We start from the raw sequence: 25,231 nt of genomic DNA on the forward strand, positions 1-25,231 counted from the left end.
GCTTGCGCACCCAACTCATCCGGTTCGGGCATCATAGGGCTTACATGCTGACCACACCGCTCGTGCCGGGTGCATTGCAAAATAAATGTACACATGCATGTTATTCAATCATTGCACCCACACTGCTCGCATGCGCCAACGAGTGTCAGCGTTGCCAAGCGATAAAATAGAAGTTGCTTCTATTTGTGCCGTTGAACGCGATGCAAGTCCTAGTCTATGGTGTTGCCAGGGAACAGCACCCTCTTCGAAAGAAGTAGAAGGTGAAGATCTGCCTCTCTTACTGTGATGTTGGACCCCGTCCTTGAAAAATCCTGCAGAGCAGCAGACTCCTCCTCTGGCACACGGCAGCGAGCTGCAGATCCCCTCCTGGTCCTTGTGTCCATCCTCATGAAGTTACGCAGGACACAGGTAGCCTTCACAAACCTGAATTCCTCCAGGAGGCAGTCCCAGATGACCCTGGTCACACAACCGTGCAGTGCTCTACATGGTAACTGTAGGCATCGATTTGACGGAGTCTCCAGTTACAAGGTATCTGTAGGAATGTGGAAGATAATGTCTTTATTAGACTTTTACATCACCAGGTCATTGTGGATTACTAAAGTATAATATCTCTGATAACAAATCATGATAACATTGGATTGATTTTGTTTTTTTACAGTGATAAATACATCAAGATAGCTAGTTAATATGAAGTTAGGTAGCTGGTGATATTTCATTCACTTAGCTATCTATACAGTATGTGAAGTTGTCTAGATAGCAACCTCATTTAGCAGCTCATTTGAGTTAGTTAGCTAATAATACATCTGTTAAAAAACAAAAACATTTTCAACATGTATTTATTAACTTGAATAGGTTGTTCTCCCAGCCATGTGGACAATTGGAAACAGGGCAGCAAAGTGTGTTTGCCACCAGAGGGGTTTAGAGGATATTACTATTGAACTATGAACCCATTTAGTAACCAGACCTCTATACAAACTTGCAATGCTGAATTTTTGAAGCACCATATGCTGCCGGCACGCCCATAAGCGATTCGCAAAAAAACACATTAGATATTTTCTTTTGAACATTTCCGAAATTCCGTAACCCGGAAGTACTTTTTGTAATGTTGCCGACGAGACGCTGGTAAAGGAACCCATCAACGTTTTCCTTCCTGCTCACAAAATGGTCAACGATTAAGATTGATCATCCTAATTGCAAATGGACTATGGTAAGAGTTATTTGTCTGAAAAAATAGCTAGATAATCATTTCGGTAGCTTATCTTTATGTATATATAGCTTATATTTTGTTATGTTTAGCTAAATAAACTAGCTACCGAAAAGTGTCTGACTGTTTTGACTGGCCATGGAATAGTTAACCTAACATGCATAACTAGCTACATGTCCTTTATATTGATATAACAGCATGGATTAATTTGTTTTAGGTAGTCTGAACTAGTGAGACTGCTGTCGTCTTCTCCCATACCGCCAGTTGACTGCTCGTCCCCCACCACCATGTCTACGGGGATGGCCTCTGCACCTCTACTGCAGCCTACTAGCAACACAACCCAAGGTTTTATGCAACAATTACACATTTTTACTATTAACTAATTATAATCAATAGGGACGATTGATAACGGAGCTTCAGGCTATTTTGACTGAGTCTGATCTTTTTTGAGTCGTCAAAAGAACGAATTGTTCGACTAATTTATTTTTAATTTAATTTGGACAAAAGAACGAGTCAGAATTCATCCAAGGCTGAAAAATGACAAAAGAAAGTTGGCTGAGCTGGAACCGTAGCGCGATCCCATAGCAAATTAATGGTGTTTTTACGTTTGCAGAGCCTCTTCTCTGGCACAAAAAATGTATCCCTTTTTATTTTACAACTACCATCTGGGTTTGTGTCCACATAACAAGGAAGTAGGAAACGAATGGCATTTTTTGACTGTTTCTGGTCTAGCGATCGATGACAGCAGATTACGCTGCCCAACAATATGTAAATAGAAAGAGATTATTCTGATTTAAAATGGTGCGCGATTTGAAAAAAATGTAAATATACACATTGTTTGATATTAGGCGAAATATACCAGAGTGCCCCTCCATATTAAAACAAAGGGGGGGGCTGCTCAGCGTTCCAAGGGCAAAAGGTATTTCAGTTGGGGGAACAATCTAAATATACATTACGAGATATTTGTTGAAATAGGGGAAATATAGGTATGTCTGTCTATAGGAAACAATGGGACAACCGGTCTCATTGTCAACTATCGAGAAGCAGGCATTGTGACACAATAAACTGGGAATAGAATGTTTGGAAGGTAAGTTGGTGCTCAATATAACTAATAGGAGTTGGTAGGGTGAAAAATTCACCAAAATAATGCCTGTTTTTTTTTTTTTTTGTGATTTCCTAAAAACTACAAGCAGTTGGGATATATGGTAATATTATGAAACTGGGATCGACGGCATATGCACTGAACTAGAGTTTCTGAAAAATGTGTCCAGCCTACCCAGTGTACAGCAGGTCAAATGAATGAGTCACTCTGGGGGGGGTCATGACTCACAAGTCAGTGAAGAGTTGTTAAAAAAAAAGACTTGTTCGAACTGCACATTACCATCTTGACGTTCTGATGCTGTTTTCAAATAACTACTGGTTCGACACAACATAGCGATGCTTGTGTCAAAGTAACAATAACACGTTTTATTTTTTACATGTTTTAAATTTTACCTTTATTTAACCTTTATTAAACTAGGCAAGTCAGTTAAGAACAAATTCTTATTTTCAATGACAGCCTAGGAACAGTGGGTTAACTGCCTGTTCAGGGGCAGAACGACAGATTTGTACCTTGTCAGATGATGATGCTTCGGACCTCACACTACCATCTGGGAGGTGTCAGAACTTTAATTTTATTTTTATCTAACTAGGAAAGTCAGGTAAAAACAAATTCTGATTTACAATGACGGCCTACCAAAAGGCCTCGGATGGGGATTAAAAATAAATTAAATAAAAATATGACAAAGCACACATGACAAGAGAGACCGAAGACACCAACATGGCAGCAACACACGACGACAACACAGCACGGCAGCAACACATGACTGGGGGAGACTGGTCCTGGGGGAGACTGGTCCTGGGGGAGACTGGTCCTGGGGGAGACTGGTCCTGGGTGCATGGATGTAGAGTGTGTGGAGGTGGCGCAGTTTGGCAGGGCTTGAATGTAGGGTGAATGAGGGGTGCATGGAGGGTGAATGAGGGGTTCATGGAGGGTCAGGGGGAGAGTAGGTCTGACAGGTAGGTGGGTCCGATGTCATTTAGGGCTTTGTAGACAAGGATAATTGTGTAGTAATTTTTTTTTGAGAAAAAGGTAGCCGAGGTAGATGAGCAAGGATGTGGACAGACTGGTTTGTTTGGCAGAATCCTAGAGACACTTTTTTGGGATGAGCTGTAGTTTATTAATTGATATTGTGTTCACATAATCAATTCTTGAAAAAAAAAATGAATGCATGGATGAGTTTCTGTCAGATGTAGTGAGCGAGGGTCCTAGGCGGGAGATATTTTACAATGTGGACATTGAAGGAGAGAGCAGGGTTGAAAACAAACCGCTAGCTATACTTTGACAGGAGAGCAGGGTTGAAAACAAACCACTAGCTATACTTTGTTGATGACAGGAAAGTCACATTTCTTCAACTGATTTCAACGTTGACATTCAGAATGACAAGATTGATTAGCTACTCAAAAAAACAAATCCACTTTTAAAAAATACAACACTAAATTGCTAATAAAATAGAGCGATCAGCCTAGGGCACCGTCAAAACAATCTGTTTTTGACCGCGTCAAACTGATTCTAAAATTACAACTAGGCTACAGAAAGGAAAATGGGGGATACCTAGTCAGTTGTCCAACTAAATGGCGTTTCCCTGTACAGCTAGTGAACAGAAAGTTATTTATTTTTTTAAAGTGTGCTGTTTTTCATGGTTTTCATGGCCCCTTAGTTCTAGTGAAGGGAAAATCTTTTTATTTTTAACTGTTTCTCCCCAACATCAGTACCCGACCTCACTAATGCTCTTGGCTGAATGGAAGCCAAGACACCGCAGCAATGTTCCAACATCTAGTGGAAAGCCTTCCTAGAAGAGTGGAGGCTGTTATAGCAGCAATGTTCCAACATCTAGTGGAAAGCCTTCCCAGAAGAGTGGAGGCTGTTATAGCAGCAATGTTCCAACATCTAGTGGAAAGCCTTCCCAGAAGAGTGGAGGCTGTTATAGCAGCAATGTTCCAACATCTAGTGGAAAGCCTTCCCAGAAGAGTGGAGGCTGTTATAGCAGCAATGTTCCAACATCTAGTGGAAAGCCTTCCCAGAAGAGTGGAGGCTGTTATAGCAGCAATGTTCCAACATCTAGTGGAAAGCCTTCCCAGAAGAGTGGAGGCTGTTATAGCAGCAATGTTCCAACATCTAGTGGAAAGCCTTCCCAGAAGAGTGGAGGCTGTTATAGCAGCAATGTTCCATCATCTAGTGGAAAGCCTTCCCAGAAGAGTGGAGGCTGTTATAGCAGCAATGTTCCATCATTTAGTGGAAAGACTTCCCAGAAGAGTGGAGGCTGTTATAGCAGCAATGTTCCAACATCTAGTGGAAAGCCTTCCCTGAAGAGTGGAGGCTGTTATAGCAGCAATGTTCCAACATCTAGTGGAAAGCCTTCCCAGAAGAGTGGAGGCTGTTATAGCAGCAATGTTCCAACATCTAGTGGAAAGCCTTCCCAGAAGAGTGGAGGCTGTTATAGCAGCAATGTTCCATCATCTAGTGGAAAGCCTTCCCAGAAGAGTGGAGGCTGTTATAGCAGCAATGTTCCAACATCTAGTGGAAAGCCTTCCCAGAAGAGTGGAGGCTGTTATAGCAGCAATGTTCCAACATCTAGTGGAAAGCCTTCCCAGAAGAGTGGAGGCTGTTATAGCAGCAATGTTCCAACATCTAGTGGAAAGACTTCCCAGAAGAGTGGAGGCTGTTATACCAGCAATGTTCCAACCTCTAGTGGAAAGCCTTCCCAGAAGAGTGGAGGCTGTTATAGCAGCAATGTTCCATCATCTAGTGGAAAGCCTTCCCAGAAGAGTGGAGGCTGTTATAGCAGCAATGTTCCATCATCTAGTGGAAAGCCTTCCCAGAAGAGTGGAGGCTGTTATAGCAGCAATGTTCCAACATCTAGTGGAAAGACTTCCCAGAAGAGTGGAGGCTGTTATAGCAGCAATGTTCCAACCTCTAGTGGAAAGCCTTCCCAGAAGAGTGGAGGCTGTTATAGCAGCAATGTTCCATCATCTAGTGGAAAGCCTTCCCAGAAGAGTGGAGGCTGTTATAGCAGCAATGTTCCATCATCTAGTGGAAAGCCTTCCCAGAAGAGTGGAGGCTGTTATAGCAGCAATGTTCCATCATCTAGTGGAAAGCCTTCCCAGAAGAGTGGAGGCTGTTATAGCAGCAATGTTCCAACATCTAGTGCAGATTCACCCATCCCCCGACTTCAACCCTCGACTTTCGTACACAGTCAGTTGCTTTCGCCTTACACGGAACCCAAACCGGCTGCGCACGTGCGCCACTGTGCGCAAATTTATTTTGTCCCCCTACACCAACCACGATCATGACACGCATGTTAAAATATCAAAACAAACTCTGAACCAATGTCTTTAATTTGGGGACAGGTCGAAAAGCATTAAACATGTGTGGCAATTTAGCTAGCTAGCTTGCACTTGCTAGCTAATGTTAATTTGTCCTATTTAGCTAGCTTGCTGTTGCTAGCTAATTTGTCCTGGGATATAAACATTGAATGTTATTTTACCTGAAATGCACAAGGTCCTCTACTCTGTCAATTAATCCACACATAAAACGGCCAACCAAATCGTTTCTAGTCTCCTCCTTCCAGGCTTTTTCATCTTTGAACTTATATGGTGACCTATCTAAACTTTCATTGTATTACCACAACAACCTGCAAAACAGTTGCTCTTCCAATCACCCATGTTGTTATAACCAATGAGGAGATGGCACGTGGTACCTGCTTCTATAAACCAATGAGGAGATGGGAGAGGCAGGACTTTCAGCACGATCTGCGTCAGAAATAGGACGGATTTCTATTTTAGCCCTTGGCAACCGCAGAAGCTCGTTGGCGCGCGCGCAATAATTGAATAACATGGATTTCTAAATGTATTTTGAGACCCTTGCGCACGCGACGTGTCGGGTCTGGTCAGCATGTTACCACTCAAACGCGTCCTATGTGTCCAACTAACTAACGTACCAAGCTGCTGGACTACTCTGGATGTGAAAATGAACGGTGTGTCTTTAAGGCGTCCTACTGCCCTGTAGATGTGTGTTGCTGTGGCAGAGAAACTGACGCCCGGGACCCTGTAGTCCACGTTATTATTCCATCCTGAACCGGCGAGGAAACTGGCGGCGTTGCGTTCATAGCAGCCGTCAATCAAAAACAAACGTCCCAAACTATTGCAACTCTGTCGCGGTGAGTGTTAAACAATCTCATCTTGACTCATGTGGCGTTACTTGATGAATCGGTGTTGTGCGAGGAAACGGTTTAGGTGTTCTAGGTAGGCGCTTTAGCCCTTAGGAAAGCGACGTGTAAAACGACTAGTAGAAGGTATGCTAAGCTACTTACTGTAAGTGCAGTGTCATTAACGAAATGACTATAACTTGTGGTTTTCACAATGGTCTTCTCCTCTTTCCATTGTGAAAAATGAAAGGGCAAGGCAAATGCTACTCTAATAATCTCTCACTTGGGGCACATAGATCTTCTACTAACTGCCCGGGCTGCTTCAGTGTATTTCTTTCATATTAGTGAGAAACAAATACAGAAAAAAGAATACAAAAATTTTTTAAAAAAGGTTTAAATGACTTAAACCCGCTTTATAGGGTTAGAGTTCTCACACAGCCATATTGACACGCTACAGCGCATGTTTACGGAAAACAGACAGGGAGGAATACCTGTGCTAATTAGCCGTCTCCGAACACCTGTGTGTAAACGATAGCCACAAACGTGTTGTCGCTGAACAATATTATCGACTGCAACTGTTTTAAAAATATTTTAAAAGAAGCAAGCTGTTGTGTTTCCGCTCTCTATAGGTCAGAGAATGCCCTGCACGTTATACGGCTGCCATCGTGTCTACACGGACACAGACAGCCTGGCCAAACACATCAAGGACCATCAGAATCACATCCCCACTCAGTCCCTCCCAGGTAAGCTCGTAGAATACAACTTCCTGGATCTTGGAGGAGACAAGGTTTCCTTATTGGATAAAGGTAGACTCAGAAGTACCTGAACTGCTGTGTGTGTGGGGATACAAAAAAACATCACTGAGGACAGTTACAATTATTATAGTCAGGTTAAAGTTGCACTATGCAGAAATCGCTCTGTCGTTTCCTGGTTGCTGAAATTCTATTAGTTCTCATAATTAAAGTTTTTGTGAGAAAACAAGGAAGTATTGTGTAGAGAATCATTGTACCATCTAAACTGCTGTGAAATATCTTTTTTACATAACCAAAAATATTGTATTTTCAGCTGGTGTACCTTACTGAAGGTCAGAGATGCAAAAAACGAAACACTAGGGCCCACAATAAACCCAACCAAGGCAAAAACCTGGCCAGCACTAGGGCCCACAATAAACCCAACCAAGGCAAAAACCTGGCCAGCACTAGGGCCCACAATAAACCCAACCAAGGCAAAAACCTGGCCAGCACTAGGAGCCACAATAAACCCAACCAAGGCAAAAACCTGGCCAGCACTAGGAGCCACAATAAACCCAACCAAGGCAAAAACCTGGCCAGCACTAGGACCCACAATAAACCCAACCAAGGCAAAAACCTGGCCAGCACTAGGACCCACAATAAACCCAACCAAGGCAAAAACCTGGCCAGCACTAGGACCCACAATAAACCCAACCAAGGCAAAAACCTGGCCAGCACTAGGACCCACAATAAACCCAACCAAGGCAAAAACTGGTCAGCAAGGAGAGAGTAGTGACTTACCAGGATGATAGCAGGCAGAGAATCACCAATGTGTTACCAGGATGGTAGCCAGGAGAGAATCGCCTTGGAGGGATGTAGTTTAGGATGTAGGATAGGGTGCCCAGGTATATCACAGTAGACAGCAGTCTGCTCAGATAATGCCTCGGAGCAGGATAGGGTGCCCAGGTATATCACAGTAGACAGCAGTCTGCTCAGATAATGCCTCGGAGCAGGATAGGGTGCCCAGGTATATCACAGTAGACAGCAGTCTGCTCTCTCTCTCTCTCTCTCCTGCCATAATCAGTTTAATATGGAAGGTACCCACTATCTCTCTCTCTCTCTCCTGCCAGGTAAAGTGTTCCTCTGCTCCTTCATCGGCTGCAACGGCTCCTTTCCCAGCATGCAGCATCTGATGGAACATATGAGACAGCACCACAAACCCAATACGTACTTCCTGTAGGTATTTGTGTGTGTGTGTGCACGAAGAGCTACTCATCATGCTCCAGATGTCCCTCTGAAAAGTGTGATGATTGTCTTGATTCCCCTCTGTCTCTGCCAGGTGTCAGAGTTGTCGGTCCAAGCTGCGCTCCTACCGCGCCCTCCTCAAACACCTCCACACCTGCGCTAAGGTAGCCAAGAGCAAGGCCAAGGCTGGCGAGCAGGTAGAGGTCAAGCCGGACCCTGACCCCGATGCTGCTGTTCCCATGGCTACAGACCAGGAGACCCCACAGCAGCAAGAGCCCATGGAGTCCGAGCCCTCCCACCCTGTCCATGGGTCTACCGGGTCTGACCATCTCTCTGCCCAGGCTCCCTCCCCCTACCGGCCCCCAGAGGATGGATCTCTCCTCGGCCTGGACCTCAACTCGGCCCTGCTCCCTGGGGCTTTCTCCCTCCAGGAGGGAGGTGGTGGGGGATTGTCAGACACCCAGCCCCCAGGCCTCCCAGACCAGCTCCCTGAGGGATCCTATGGCTCCTTCTCACAGTACCTTCAATCTCCACTGGAAGTTTCTGGACCGGCGCCGCAGCAACAGCAGAGGCCCCCCAAGTCCGTCCCTTCGGCTCTACCTTCCTCTCCGCCCCCCCAGACCTCCACCCCGCCCGGCTCGAACGCTCGCTGGAGGAAGAACCAAGGTGATCTAATAACAGCTTGTTTGGTTGAATCTCAGGGTTAGGAAATGTTGTATTTTCTATTCGATTTCAATTACTTTTAGCCCGCAGCCCGTTTTTGAGGAGCGTGAGGGGCTCAACGTTGAGCAGCCCCCTACCCTACCCAACCCCTACCCGCCCCCTACCCTACCCACCCGCCCCTTCCCTACCCACCCCCTTCCCACATCCACCCCTACCCTGAACAGGCAGTTAACCCACTGTTCCTAGGCCGTCATTGAAAATAAGAATTTGTTCTTAACTGACTTGCCTAGTTAAATAAAGGTAAAATAAAAATAAATAAATAAATTAAGGTCGTAAGTAAAATACTGCCCCCTAGTCACAACAGGTTTTAAGGTGGTAAGAATTCTCTTTCTGACCACTTCTACCATGGGTAAATTTTACTGCCCCCTAGTCACAACAGGTTTTAAGAAGTCTCTTTCTGACCACTTCTACCATGGGTAAATACTGCCCCCTAGTCACAACAGGTTTTAAGAAGTCTCTTTCTGACCACTTCTACCATGGGTAAATACTGCCCCCTAGTCACAACAGGTTTTAAGAAGTCTCTTTCTGACCACTTCTACCATGGGTAAATACTGCCCCCTAGTCACAACAGGTTTTAAGGTGGTAAGAAGGTAAATATGTAAAGAACGTTTTGTTCAAAAGTTGCTTGGAATTCACGTTCATGTTGACTTGTAGTCCTATTTTAGCCTGGTCCCAGATCTGTTTGTGCTATAGTCAACTGCAACGACCATAGGAGTTGGGGGCTACACGGATCTATAAACAGATCTGGGACCACCAGGCTAGTCCTGTTGGAAATCCCTGGATGAAACAGACAGTGATGAGTGAATTGTGTTTTATCGTGTTGCACTGTCCTGCCAGACGCTCCGGGGTCTCTAAGACACAGATGGACCTCTCCTCCTCCAGCCAATCACAGGTTAACTAGAGATGGAGCGCAGGTGAGACGTGGAGAAACCACTAAACACACACAACTAGAGAGAGAGAGAGACCACTAAACACACACACACAACTAGAGAGAGAGCGACCACTAAACACACACACAACTAGAGAGAGCGACCACTACACACACACACACAACTAGAGAGAGAGAGAGCGACCACTAAACACACACACAACTAGAGAGAGAGAGAGAGCGACCACTAAACACACACACAACTAGAGAGAGAGCGACCGCTAAACACACACACAACTAGAGAGAGAGAGCGACCACTAAACACACACACACAACTAGAGAGAGCGAGACCACTAAACACACACACACAACTAGAGAGAGAGAGCGACCACTAAACACACACACACAACTAGAGAGAGAGAGAGAGACCACTAAACACACACACACAACTAGAGAGAGAGACCACTAAACACACACACACAACTAGAGAGAGAGAGAGAGACCACTAAACACACACACAACTAGAGAGAGAGAGACCACTAAACACACACACACAACTAGAGAGAGAGAGAGAGACCACTAAACACACACACAACTAGAGAGAGAGCGACCACTAAACACACACACAACTAGAGAGAGAGCGACCACTAAACACACACACAACTAGAGAGAGAGAGCGACCACTAAACACACACACACAACTAGAGAGAGAGAGCGACCACTAAACACACACACACAACTAGAGAGAGAGACCACTAAACACACACAACTAGAGAGAGAGAGAGCGACCACTAAACACACACACACAACTAGAGAGAGAGAGCGACCACTAAACACACACACAACTAGAGAGAGAGAGACCACTAAACACACACACAACTAGAGAGAGAGAGAGCGACCACTAAACACACACACACAACTAGAGAGAGAGAGCGACCACTAAACACACACACAACTAGAGAGAGAGAGCGACCACTAAACACACACACACAACTAGAGAGAGAGAGCGACCACTAAACACACACACACACTAGAGAGAGAGAGCGACCACTAAACACACACACACAACTAGAGAGAGAGAGACCACTAAACACACACAACTAGAGAGAGAGAGACCACTAAACACACACAACTAGAGAGAGAGAGAGCGACCACTAAACACACACACACAACTAGAGAGAGAGAGACCACTAAACACACACAACTAGAGAGAGAGAGACCACTAAACACACACAACTAGAGAGAGAGAGAGAGACCACTAAACACACACAACTAGAGAGAGAGAGAGCGACCACTAAACACACACACAACTAGAGAGAGAGAGAGCGACCACTAAACACACACACAACTAGAGAGAGCGACCACTCACACACACACACACACACACACACACACGAGAGAGAGACCACTAAACACACACACACACGAGAGAGACCACTAAACACACACACACACGAGAGAGAGACCACTAAACACACACACACACAGAGAGAGACCACTAAACACACACACACACACGAGAGAGACCACTAAACACACACACGAGAGAGACCACTAAACACACACACACGAGAGAGACCACTAAACACACACACACGAGAGACCACTAAACACACACACACACGAGAGACCACTAAACACACACACACGAGAGAGAGACCACTAAACACACACACACGAGAGACCACTAAACACACACACACACACACGAGAGAGAGACCACTAAACACACACACACGAGAGAGAGACCACTAAACACACACACACGAGAGACCACTAAACACACACACACACGAGAGAGACCACTAAACACACACACACACACACGAGAGAGACCACTAAACACAAACACGAGAGAGACCACTAAACACACACACACGAGAGAGACCACTAAACACACACACACGAGAGACCACTAAACACACACACACACACGAGAGACCACTAAACACACACACACACACACACACACACACACGAGAGAGAGACCACTAAACACACACACACGAGAGACCACTAAACACACACACACACACACACACACACAGAGAGAGACCACTAAACACACACACACGAGAGAGAGACCACTAAACACACACACACGAGACCACTAAACACACACACACGAGAGAGACCACTAAACACACACACGAGAGAGACCACTAAACACACACACGAGAGAGACCACTAAACACACACACGAGAGAGAGACCACTAAACACACACACACGAGAGAGAGAGACCACTAAACACACACACGAGAGAGACCACTAAACACACACACACGAGAGAGACCACTAAACACACACACACACGAGAGAGAGACCACTAAACACACACACACACGAGAGAGAGACCACTAAACACACACACACACACGAGAGAGAGACCACTAAACACACACAACTAGAGAGAGAGACCACTAAACACACACAACTAGAACGAGAGAGACCACTAAACACGCACAACTAGAACGAGAGAGACCACTAAACACGCACAACTAGAGAGAGAGAGACCACTAAACACGCACACGAGAGAGAGAGACCACTAAACACACACACGAGAGAGAGACCACTAAACACACACAACTAGAGAGAGACCACTAAACACACACAACTAGAGAGAGACCACTAAACACACACAACTAGAGAGAGACCACTAAACACGCACAACTAGAGCGAGAGAGAGACCACTAAACACGCACAACTAGAGCGAGAGAGACCACTAAACACGCACAACTAGAGAGAGAGACCACTAAACACGCACAACTAGAGAGAGAGAGACCACTAAACACGCACAACTAGAGAGAGAGAGACCACTAAACACACGCACAACTAGAGAGAGACCACTAAACACGCACAACTGAGAGAGAGACCACTAAACACGCACAACTAGAGAGAGAGAGACCACTAAACACACACACAACTAGAGAGAGAGAGACCACTAAACACGCACAACTAGAGAGAGAGAGACCACTAAACACACGCACAACTAGAGAGAGAGAGACCACTAAACACACGCACAACTAGAGAGAGAGAGAGACCACTAAACACACACACGAGAGAGAGAGACCACTAAACACACACACGAGAGAGAGAGACCACTAAACACACACACGAGAGAGAGAGAGACCACTAAACTGCCCTCTGGTCATATCCAATGGAATTCTCCTGCTTCTTCCTCCAATGCTAACTGCGTTATTGGCTTTCTCCCCTTCCTGCTAACTTGGCTTCCCTTTTCCTGCCCCGGCCTAACCAATCACTTAATAATCACCTAATGGATCCATCATGTGGCTGATTGCTCAACCTGTCCGACTCCCAGATTCTGACACAGCCCAGTGTGCATTCACCAGCAGAGTTATTAACCTCTAAAAGTCTAAGACGAAATATAAATATAGCCTATAGAATAACACATTCAGAAATGGCAAAAAAAGCCCGGACTTGAACCCGATCAAACATCTCTGGAGAGACCTGAAAATAGCTGTACAGCGACGCTCCCCATCCAACCTGACAGAGCTGGAGAGGATCTGCAGAAACTCCCCAAATACATGTGTGCCAAGATTGTAGCATCATACCCAAGAAGACTCAAGGCTGTAGTCGCTGCAACAAAGTACTGAGTAAAGGGTCTAAATACCTTTTATTTTTAATAATTTAACAAAAAATTCTATAAACCTGTTTTTGCTTTGTCATTATGGGGTATTGCGTGTAGATTGATGAGGGGGAGAAAAAACAATTGAATCTGTTTTTAGAAGAAGTCTGTAACGTGGAAAATACCAAGGTGTCTGAATACTTTCAGAATGCCCTGTATAAGAAAGATCAGGAAATATGTTTTTAGACATATTTAACTGCTCATTTTCGTTTGGCACAAAACTACTTCCATTTAATTGGTCTGTGTTACCCTCAGACGAGTCCCGTGACACTTGTGGTTTTTTTTTTGTAGGGCAAACCTTTCAGATGTGTGAGAGAAGACATGGTCTGACAAACACCACTCTTCCAGCGCAGACAGCCCAACATCAAGCAACCACTGATCTCTGTAGCTTAAACTGACAGATTTATTACCATTCAGATGTTTGGGTTCCTTAAGACAAAACCTTTTCCTCCAGAACATGCAGATGAGCGTTCTGTATCATCATACCACACCTCTCGTTCCTTCATCTGGTGCCGACTGTTCCCAAGCTCCGCCTTCTTCCTTTAGTGGAGAGGTCTGTGGTGTGAAGAGCTGTAGGTTCATTGTGGTGTTCAGTAGTACAGGGCTGAGTGCTTTCAGTAGTACAGTGCTGAGGGCTTGTGGCTTTGCTGTGTCTGGCTGCCTTCTGTTGATTTATGTTCACCAGCTTCCACTTCCCCCCCCTTGTCAAAAACCTTGTGCTTTTTTGTGGTGTTTAAACCCGCTTTCGCCTCGCGTCAATCTGAAACGCCTTATGGAGACCTGAGAGGATTTGATTGGTACAAGCAATATGGTGAAACTTCTACCTAGCCTATCAGGGAGCTACTACCATGTTTATTCACTCAGCTCTCCACTAGGGTCTAGGAGTCCATTTGGGATTGGACCATGGTTAATGTACAGTTCACCCCTCTTCCCTCCAGCTCAGTCCTTCAACGGCCGTATTCTCTGGAAACACACCAGGGGGCGCTACAGCTGTGTCCAGTGTGGCCACGCCACCCCAAACAGGAAGGAGATGACCGCCCACATCAAGGGCCAACACAAGAGCCCTGCTGCCAAGCCTGGTAACGACACAGATACCACTGTCTATTATAGCCCTCTGGTTAATAAGGACTGATTTGGTGTGTTGTTGCCTCGTCTCACTGAATCCTCTTCATTTTAGATGACCGCGTGCCCTCTTCACAGATTAAAGGGTCTTCAGATACAGAGGCTAGCACCTACACCTGTCTCTGACTCGATGGCCACATGGGAGGAAACGCAGTTAAATAATATGGTGTTTAGTGGAACTAGTTTCATCACTTTTATTTATTTTCCTGTGAAAGTGATTCATTTCAATAAACATAATTAACTTGATCAAAGTAAATGACTAAGTGTTTTTTTTTTTTTTATGTGCAGAAGATGTATTCACACACCCTCATAACTAGATGGTTGGGAGGGACCACAAATTATAGTTAGTTAAACTTGGCATGTGAAATTTCAACAAGCTGAAAGCACGGTGATATTTAGATGAGCCTCAACTGAAGACAAACACATGACCTTGTTCCCAGACTCAACTTCTACAGCAGCAAAAAAACATTCCACTTCCTCTAAAAAATAAATATATAAGCAGCGTTCTAGTCCCGATATTAACAATAAAGTATATTGCACTCCTTACGAGCAGTCGTTAGAAAATAACATTTTATATTCACAATACGGATTTCCTCTGCAAGTGGTCATTCTACAGTCGATCCACTGCTCACATCCAACGACTGGGAGGCAGAGTGAGTCTTTAAATGTCTCTTCAGGTGATTTAGACAGGTGTAGGTCTTGGAACAGAGATGGCAGGGGTACGGTCTCACCCCAGTGTGGTTCAGAACATGTTTCTTCAACTCTGCACCGCGAGAGAACGCCTTACCACACTCGTGGCAGATGTAGGGTCGTACTCCTGTATGTACCCGCATGTGAAGCGTGACCTTACTGGCCATGGTGAAGCCTTTCTCACAGACGGTGCATTTGTACGGTCTCTCCCCAGTGTGTGTTCTCCTGTGGATCTGCAGCTCTCCTGCGGAGCAGAAGGCCTTGCCGCAGTCAGAGCAGAGGAAAGGTTTCTCCCCTGTGTGAGTCCTGATGTGTATCGTCAGGTTTCCGTTCACAGAGAACCTCTTGGTGCAGTAGGTACACTGGTACGGTCTCTCCCCGGTGTGAGTCCGCATGTGGAGCTTCAGGTCTCCTTTGCACCGGAAGGCCTTTCCACAGCTGGGGCAGATCTTTGACCTCTCTTGGGAGTGACGCTGCTCGTGGTTATTTTGCCAGACCTAAACAAAATCATTTTATTAGACATGTAAAATATATTATTTGTCTTAGCCATTTTAGGTTAACAATACACACAGCTTTTTCTTGTCTTGGAAATGTGTTAACCTCTGAAAAGAAAATGCACAAAACACCACCTGGGAGCTGAAGCCCTTTCCACACTGTTTACACTTGTAGGGTTTGTCTTCTGCACCGTGGGCCTTCTGGTGGGCCCTCAGCTCCGCCACGCCCGGGAATGGTCCCTCCCCACAGTACCTGGCGATACATAGGTTAGCACAGTCTATTCCCTATAATTAATTTATAGATATAGGGCTCTGGTCAAAACTAGTGCCCTGAGTAGGGTGTAATTTGGGATGTAGTTATTACCTGTTCACCTTATAGGGCAGGGGGACTGTACAAGTGATTGAAAAACATTTAATGTTGTGTACTCAACAATCAGACAGGTATCCCAAATGGCACCCTAGTCAAAACTAGTGCACTATATAGGGTCCCGTTTGGGACAACCACATACAGCAACAGGGTATCAGTATAATATACCTGCAGTTGAAGACCTTGTCAGTGGAGTGGGTTACCAGGTGTTTCTTTAATGAGTTGTGCCACTTGAAGATTTTCCCACACTGCGGACACTCAAACTGGCCCGCCTGACCCAAACCGCTGGCCCGTCTACAACACCTGTGGCTGACCCGCTCTCTGACCGACCCAAAACTGCTTCCGCATTTAATACAGACATAGGCAGCGTTGGAGCACTGCGTTCGGCGGTGAGTGGACATCTCCGAGGACCTTCTGAAGGTCTTACCACACTGGGAACACTTGTAAGGGTTCTCCCCTGTGTGGAGTCTCTGGTGCTCCAGCATCTCATAGCGGTAAATGAAACAACGGCCGCACTGGGGGCACTTGTGGGCCACGCGCTGCCGCGGCTGCTCCGATGACACACCGGAGGAGGCTGATGGGGCGTGTTCAGCTGTAGTGCTGCTCAGGGAGTATTGGTGCTCCGAGACGACTGCTTCTCGTCCTTCCTCAGACTTCCGTCTCTCCTTCAGGTGATCCTCTCCTTCAGATCCTTGGGTTTCTACTGAATCTGTTCCAGTATTTTTATCCACACTTGTTTTTAACTCGGCCCATTGGCCAGTCAAACTGTCAGTCGAAACCCCCTGGTCGTCTCTGATCTCCAAGGGCGGGCTGTCGCGGGCGCTGTGGCGCGAGGCATTGGCCAGTCTCAGTGATGGAGGGAAGGATAACGAGACGAGGAGACGGTCCTCTGTCCTCGAGGGAACTGAACAGTGACAAGCAGGACCAATGGAAAGAAGATAGGAAAGGTGAGTCGTCTAGTTAGTGAAATATAATGCTATAGAACGTCATCTACAGTCAGACAGAATCTGCATCCCAAATGGCACCTATTCCCTATATAGTGCACTACTTTTAACCGGAAGCTCCAGGAGCCTGGTCAACAGTAGAGCATTATAAAGGGAATAGATTGCCATGGGAAACGCAGACAGAGGCTTACCACTCTTGGGCAGCTTCCCGGGGCAGTGTTGGTTCTGTAGCAGAGACTTCAGGTCCTCTCCGTGAGAGACACAGTGCATGTAGTCCTCCAGAACAGAGGGGGCAGCACTGATCAACAACGCAGTCTGAACAAAGGAAAGATAAATCATATTGTATTGGTCACATACACATGTTCAGCAGATGTTGTTGTGGGTTTAGCAAAATGCTTGTAAATGAAACTAATATTACGATGAGATACAGCTGTACTAGTTTTACAGTTGTTATTCTACCTACACCAGTGAATTGTGATGTAAGCAATAAGGCCCGAGGGGGCGTGGTATATGGCCAATATACCACAGCTAAGGACTGTTCTTATGCGCGACGCAAAGCTGAGTGCCTGGTTACAGCCCTTAGCCGTGGTATATTGGCCATATACTACAAACCCCCGAGGTGCCTTATTGCTATTATCAACTGGTTACCAACGTAAAAATACGGTTGTATACGGTCTGATATACCCCGGCTTTCAGCCAATCAGCATTTAGGGCGTGAACCACCCAGTTCATTCTAAATAACCATGTTTTGTCCCAACCCTGTATAATCCTTTTATCTCGACTCATCTGACACCGGACTAGTGTAAGATGGGCAACAATGGACCTGGTGTTACTCAGTGACCTGAAAACTCGGTGTCACCGGCCGTGTCCCAAATCTGTCTGGACTACTACTTACTGTGTACTAATCATACTACATACTATTTAGAACGGACTGTTCAGTAGAAATAAATGCAGTAAGCAACAAATAACATTCTAGGCCCCGCCTCCCGGGAAGAGCCACATTCTAGGCCCCGCCTCCCGGGAAGAGCCACATTCTAGGCCCCGCCTCCCGGGAAGAGCCACATTCTAGGCCCCGCCTCCCGGGAAGAGCCACATTCTAGGCCCCGCCTCCCGGGAAGAGCCACATTCTAGGCCCCGCCTCCCGGGAAGAGCCACATTCTAGGCCCCGCCTCCCGGGAAGAGCCACATTCTAGGCCCCGCCTCCCGGGAAGAGCCACATTCTAGGCCCCGCCTCCTGAGAATATCATTATACTTGGCTCCTCCCCCTGAGAACTCGTAATCTAATGCGTTGATTCCTGCCATTGGTTCATTTTGGTACAGCACTTCCCCTTATCAGCCGTTGAAGACTGTTCCTCCGTAGTGAATTCTACTGGATGAAGAGCTGAAATGAGTATGACATCACAACATTTAAACCATACTCCATTTTAGAAAGTTTGATAGGATGTCAATTTTCTCATACCTAAAATGCCTGCCATTTACAACACAAGTACGGGTATTCCGACCCTGTAGCAGTGCTGTCCAACGGTGTACCTGTTTGAAGTCTGGGACCGGCAGCAGCTCCTCCAGCCTAGACAGGAAGTGGCACACCAGAGTTTGCAGCGATGAGTCAAAGTTAGGACCATACTCCACCGGGAACACCACCTGACAGACAGAGTCAAAGTTAGGACCATACTCCACCGGGAACACCACCTGACAGACAGAGTCAAAGTTAGGACCATACTCCACCGGGAACACCACCTGACAGACAGAGTCAAAGTTAGGACCATACTCCACCGGGAACACCACCTGACAGACAGAGTCAAAGTTAGGACCTTAGTCAGAGATGAAATTTGAAAGATCCCAGAGGGGAAACCCAACAACCATAGTGAAGGGAGTCTGATCACTGTTCCAATACTTTAAAACGGCATCCTGCCTTGAGATTAAAACACCAACATGGAGCTTCATGATCTGAGAAGTCCATCATGGAGGTTAGGAGCCCTGTGTTCCCTCCTATCTGGGTCTTCCACTAGGCTCTCTCTCACCTTGAAGAAGTGTTCCCTCCTATCTGGGTCTTCCACTAGGCTCTCTCTCACCTTGAAGAAGTGTTCCCTCCTATCTGGGTCTTCCACTAGGCTCTCTCTCACCTTGAAGAAGTGTTCCCTCCTATCTGGGTCTTCCACTAGGCTCTCTCTCACCTTGAAGAAGTGTTCCCTCCTATCTGGGTCTTCCACTAGGCTCTCTCTCACCTTGAAGAAGTGTTCCCTCCTATCTGGGTCTTCCACTAGGCTCTCTCTCACCTTGAAGAAGTGTTCCCTCCTATCTGGGTCTTCCACTAGGCTCTCTCTCACCTTGAAGAAGTGTTCCCTCCTATCTGGGTCTTCCACTAGGCTCTCTCTCACCTTGAAGAAGTGTTCCCTCCTATCTGGGTCTTCCACTAGGCTCTCTCTCACCTTGAAGAAGTGTTCCCTCCTATCTGGGTCTTCCACTAGGCTCTATCTCACCTTGAAGAAGTGTTCCCTCCTATCTGGGTCTTCCACTAGGCTCTCTCTCACCTTGAAGAAGTGTTCCTCCTATCTGGGTCTTCCACTAGGCTCTCTCTCACCTTGAAGAAGTGTTCCCTCCTATCTGGGTCTTCCACTGGCTCTCTCTCACCTTGAAGAAGTGTTCCCTCCTATCTGGGTCTTCCACTAGGCTCTCTCTCACCTTGAAGAAGTGTTCCCTCCTATCTGGGTCTTCCACTAGGCTCTCTCTCACCTTGAAGAAGTGTTCCCTCCTATCTGGGTCTTCCACTAGGCTCTGGATCAGCTTCAGGAAGTTGGCTTCAGCAAATTCAATCGCTGCATCGTTTGACTGCAACACATAAAAGGATCCAGACAAACATCACACGCTGGACACAGTGATGGTTTCCTGGAGACAGCCTAGTCCTGGACTAAAAAGCAAACAAATAGAGAATGATCTTTGAATGTGCTTTTTAGTCCAGGACTTGTTTCAACTGCCCCTTACTGTTCAAGAGAATGGGCTTGTCAGAATATCTCCCCAGTTGATTAGACACTCACCTGTTTCAGACCAGATGCTGTGATTCTATCCAGGTGTGTTTGAACAGCCTTGAGGTCATCAGGATGTCCAGATCGGATCAGTTCCAGAGTCACCTGAGAAGAGACCCAGCCAGTTACCACCCGAGACCCGGCCAGTTACCACCCGAGACCCGGCCAGTTACCACCCGAGACCCGGCCAGTTACCACCCGAGACCCGGCCAGTTACCACCCGAGACCCGGCCAGTTACCACCCGAGACCCGGCCAGTTACCACCTGCCACGAGACCCGGCCAGTTACCACCAATCAGACCCGGCCAGTTACCACCTGCCTCCGTGCATTCAACCATCTGCAGCCTCCAATCACAGACACCAAGCCCCTCCTCCTGTGCTGTGTGCACCTTCCCACACAGACGCCAAGCCCCTCCCCCTGTGCTGTGTGCACCTTCCCACACAGACGCCAAGCCCCTCCCCTGTGCTGTGTGCACCTTCCCACACAGACGCCAAGCCCCTCCCCTGTGCTGTGTGCACCTTCCCACAGACACCAAGCCCCTCCCCCTGTGCTGTGTGCATCTTCCCACACAGACGCCAAGCCCCTCCCCTGTGCTGTGTGCACCTTCCCACACAGACGCCAAGCCCCTCCCCCTGTGCACCTTCCCACACAGACGCCAAGCCCCTCCCCCTGACACTCACAACAACAAAAGTCGAGATGAAAGATCACTTCTTCCTCTCTGACAACAAGCAGTTTCAACTCCCCATTAGCATTTGAGGTCGACCTTCTGGAAGGTTCGCCCATTGCCACAGAGGAACAACTCTGAATCTCTGTCAGAGTGACCATCAGGTTCTTGATCACCTCCCTGACCAAGGCCCTTCTTCCCCGATTTTAGCAGTTTGGTCAGGCAGCTAGCTCTGGTGGTTCCAAACTTCTTCCATTTAAGAACGATGAGGCCAATGTGTTCTTGAGGACCTTCAATGCTGCAGACATTTTGTTGGTATCCTTCCCCACAATCCTGTCTCGGAGCTCTACAGGCAATTCCTTCAACCTCATGACTTGGTTTTTGCTCTGACATGCAGTGTAAACTGTGGGACCTTATATAGACAGGTGTGTGCCTTTCCAAATCATGTCCAATCAATTGAATTTACCACATGTTGTAGAAACATCAAGGGTGATCAATGGAAACAGGATGCACCTGAACTCAACTTCAAGTCTCATAGCAAAGGGTCTGAATACTTATGTAAATAAGGCATCTGTATTTTTAATTATACATTTGCAGACATTTTACATTTGATCAATTTTAGAATAAGGATGTAACGTAACAAAATGTAGAAAAAGTCAAGGGGTCTGAATACTTTCTGAATGCATTGAATATACATAATTTATTTTTTTACACTGTTTGGACGCCTAAGGATTTCAACAGCAGAAAAATCCTTGAGATTGATTGGGAATCTCTTACCCGTCCTCTGAGAGCCAGGATGAGCAGCCACCTCTGTCTGTTGGACAGGAGTTCTGGAACCACCTCCGTTACCATGGACACAAACTCCTCCAGCTTCCCATAATGCTTTGTGTTGCCCTGGCGCACCACCTGCCACATAACTGCTGACATCATCCGGAGAGGAGGGACCAGCAGGCCCAGGGAGGGCAGAGGAAAGGGGGATTCTGCTAGGAGGAGAGAGAAGAGGAGAGGGGAGGAGGAGAGAGGGAGGAGGAGAAGAGGGAGGAGGAGGAGAAGAGGGAGGAGGAGGAGAAGAGGGAGGAGGAGGAGAAGAGGGAGGAGGAGGAGGAGAGGGAGGAGGAGGAGGAGAGGGAGGAGGAGAAGAGGGAGGTTGAGTCACCATAGTGAGGCATAGTTAATTGTCTAAATAAGCGAAAGGCCCCATCCCCCTTTCTGCAAATCAGATCATGATGATATGACTCCTGCTATTGTTGTGTACCCTGGCGCTATGACTCCTGCTATTGTTGTGTACCCTGGCGCTATGACTCCTGCTATTGTTGTGTACCCTGGCGCTATGACTCCTGCTATTGTTGTGTACCCTGGCGCTTTGACTCCTGCTATTGTTGTGTACCCTGGCGCTTTGACTCCTGCTATTGTTGTGTACCCTGGCGCTTTGACTCCTGCTTCATTTTTACATGCAGAAACTCACAAAAGGAAGTACCCCTTTACACCATAGAGAAATGTTCCTCCGAAGAGGCTACAGGACTGCTTTGATAGTGCCGACGAGTTAACCACCTCAGTCCCCAGTTAGCGCCGACGAGTTAACCACCTCAGTCCCCAGTTAACACCCCCAGGTGTGCACTAAAGGGCTACCGCTCACAGGGCTATTGTAGTGTACCCTGGTGCTATGGCTGAGGACACGAACAAGTCCCGCTACGACCTTCTCAGGGCCAACAAACAGGCAAAATTACAATATAGGAACAAGATGGAATCCTATTACGGCAGGGCTTGCAAACTATTACGGACTACAAAAGGGAAACCCATTGACGCGAGCCTACCAGACAAGCTAAATGTCTTCCATGCTCGCTTCGAGGCAAGCAACACTGAAGCACGAAAGCACCATGTTCCGAACAACTGTATTCACACTCTCCGTAGCCGATGTGAGTAAGACCTTCAAGCAGGTCAACATTCACAGGGCCAGACGGATTACCAGGACGTGTACTCAGAGCATGTGCAGACCAACTGGCAAGTGTCTTCACTGACATTTTCAACCGCTCCCTGACCGAGTCTGTAATACCAACATGTTTCAAGCAGACCACCATAGTCCCCGTGCCCAAGAACACTAAGGTAACCTGCCTAAAGGACTACCGCCTCTTAGCACTCTCACGTCAGTAACCCTAAAGTGTTTTGAAAGGCTGGTCATGGCTCACATCAACATCCCGGAACCACTAGACCCACTCTAATTTGCATACTGCCCCAACAGAGCCACAGATGATGCAATCTCAATCCCACTCCACAATACCCTGTCCCACCTGGACAAAAGGAATACCTACGCAAGAATGCTGTTCATTGACTACAGCTCAGCGTTCCACACCATTGTTCCCTCCAAGCTCATCACTAAGCTTGGGGCCCTGAGTCCTGACAGGCCGTCTCCAGGTGGTGAAGGTAGGCAACACCACCTACACTACACTGATCCTCAACACAGGGGCCCCACAAGGGTGCGTCCTTAGTCCCCTCCTGTACTCCCTATTCACCCACGACTGCATGGCCACGAACGCCTCCAGAGGGTGGTGAGTCCGAAATCACCGGGAGCACAGGACCTCAGCCACCCGAGTCTGTTCACCCTGCTACCATATATGTATATACTGTATTTTAATCCATCATTCAATGATTGAGATATAGAGCGATATAAAGATAGTGATGTAGATTTATCTATACACACTATATAACATATACACTATTTTATCCATGTATTCTTCAGATATATTAGTCTAGCCACATACATCCCATCACAGACAGAGCTAATCCAAATATTGTTTTTATTCCATTATTTTAGGTGTGTGCATTGTTAGATATTACTGCACAAGCATTTCGTGTGTATTCAACCAATAAAATGTGATTTGAAAGAAAAGGGGAGAGGAGAATTATTAAGATAATTTATAAATGGCTTGCCAACTTTGGATTTTCTGCAGCAGAACATCTGGGAAACGGCATAAATAGCACCTTTGGGTCCATGAACAACACACTTTACGATGTTGGACGCATAAAGCACCTTCATCTTTCATATCAGCGAGAAATAGTTCAAACAAAACCATGTTTACTGAAGACAAGAGTGGACTGCTAATTAGCTACATGCCTCTCAGAACAACACCTTTGCGGAAGATCAAGGCCACAAACAAACACGCTGTCATTTAAAAATACAGTTGTCTGCCACTGTTAATATAAAACTGGTTACTAGTGTATATAGATAGACAAGTTGTCATTATTCACTGTGTATGCATTACGTGTTACTTTCCGCTACATCTCCCTGTATGGTCGGGAAGGGCCCGTATTAAACATGTGAAGAGGACCATTTGATGTGGGCTAAGCTACATCTAGATAAAACAGCAATGGAGGGCCGAAACAAGATAAAACTAACTAGATATAGAAGCATAATGGCTAAGCTACAAAACAAAATATACGACTTTAGCTAATACATACCCATGTTGCACCTCTAAGCAACTTAACGCTTCGGATTGTTATAAAGACTAAATGAAATTAGCGTTTTATTTATTTATGTTTTTTAAAAAATGCTAGTTAGCACAAGAACACCATTTTTGGCGTTTTCTTTGTTGGTTATAAAAGAGACGCAAATGTACTTCCGGAAACTGAACTTCCGGAATGTTTCGTGCATAGACATAGATAGAGGTCTTATCTTTATATCTGTGACATTATAGAGTCTGTGACAACATGGGCAGCCCCACTGAGGCTACAACCCAGAGGAATACCCACCCAGTTGACTACTTAAAAAATGGATGGCGGAAGCATGGTGAAAGCCCTCAACGGTGCTTCCTGTGCTAAAATAGGCTTATAGGCCACTAGAGTCTCTATCCTTCTCTATGGGTCCGTTCTAGCTCAGCGTCTCGTCAGCAACACTAAAAAAGTACTTCCAGTTCACGGAATTTCTGATTTTCAAATAAAAGTCCCTCCCGTAATAGTAGAAACGTATGATTAACCTGTATTTATTCATAATGTATGAAAAATAATTGTCTAAACATTAACAATGATAACTATTTGTTCATTTTTAAGTGACATTTCCATTAAATGTGGGTTTTAAAACATGTTCCAAGGTCAAATAAATTCCCCCAATGCAAATCATTGTATATGTATTACATATTGGATTATAGAGAAAAAAATATTATTTGTGCCAATGTAAAAGTGGAGTTGGGGGTCTGTAGAATCTACGTCATTTCATGGGGCTCTGAATAATACGGAGTGCTGCTGGCCTAGGTCCCAGAGGTCTGGTT

General features: G+C 46.2%; 2 protein-coding genes across 7 annotated transcripts; one reads left to right on the top strand and one right to left on the bottom strand.

Annotated features, from left to right (window-relative positions):
* Positions 1-1,064: 1,064 nt before the first annotated feature.
* On the top strand, positions 1,065-15,038 carry znf414 (zinc finger protein 414). 4 transcript variants are annotated; one of them, XM_042307605.1, is made up of 8 exons: positions 1,086-1,207; positions 1,426-1,549; positions 7,080-7,193; positions 8,312-8,417; positions 8,521-9,092; positions 9,987-10,063; positions 14,604-14,744; positions 14,843-15,038. In XM_042307605.1, the coding sequence occupies exons 1-7, from the start codon at positions 1,205-1,207 to the stop codon at positions 14,697-14,699; spliced, it is 1,092 nt and encodes a 363-aa protein (XP_042163539.1). In that variant the 5' UTR covers positions 1,086-1,204; the 3' UTR covers positions 14,700-14,744; positions 14,843-15,038. The 4 variants fall into 4 exon arrangements, with proteins under 4 accessions (XP_024247955.1, XP_042163539.1, XP_024247954.1 ...); XM_024392187.2 differs by lacking the exon at positions 9,987-10,063 and having other exon boundaries at positions 1,065-1,207; positions 1,422-1,549; XM_024392186.2 differs by lacking the exon at positions 9,987-10,063.
* On the bottom strand, positions 14,968-24,585 carry LOC112226428 (zinc finger protein ZFMSA12A). Of its 3 annotated transcripts, none has more exons than XM_042307603.1 (9): positions 24,426-24,585; positions 21,747-21,949; positions 20,318-20,410; positions 20,016-20,111; positions 18,813-19,067; positions 17,474-17,597; positions 16,507-17,242; positions 16,107-16,224; positions 14,968-15,974 (listed from the first exon to the last, which is right to left on the bottom strand). In XM_042307603.1, exons 1-9 carry the CDS (start codon positions 24,427-24,429, stop codon positions 15,393-15,395), a joined length of 2,211 nt encoding a protein of 736 aa, XP_042163537.1. In that variant the 5' UTR covers positions 24,430-24,585; the 3' UTR covers positions 14,968-15,392. The 3 variants fall into 3 exon arrangements, with proteins under 3 accessions (XP_042163537.1, XP_042163536.1, XP_042163538.1); XM_042307602.1 differs by having other exon boundaries at positions 21,747-21,952; XM_042307604.1 differs by having other exon boundaries at positions 18,813-18,923; positions 21,747-21,952; positions 24,426-24,583.
* Between the last annotated feature and the right edge of the window lie 646 nt (positions 24,586-25,231).

Source organism: Oncorhynchus tshawytscha, linkage group LG28 (genome assembly GCF_018296145.1).
Source record: "Oncorhynchus tshawytscha isolate Ot180627B linkage group LG28, Otsh_v2.0, whole genome shotgun sequence".
NCBI lineage: Eukaryota > Metazoa > Chordata > Actinopteri > Salmoniformes > Salmonidae > Oncorhynchus > Oncorhynchus tshawytscha.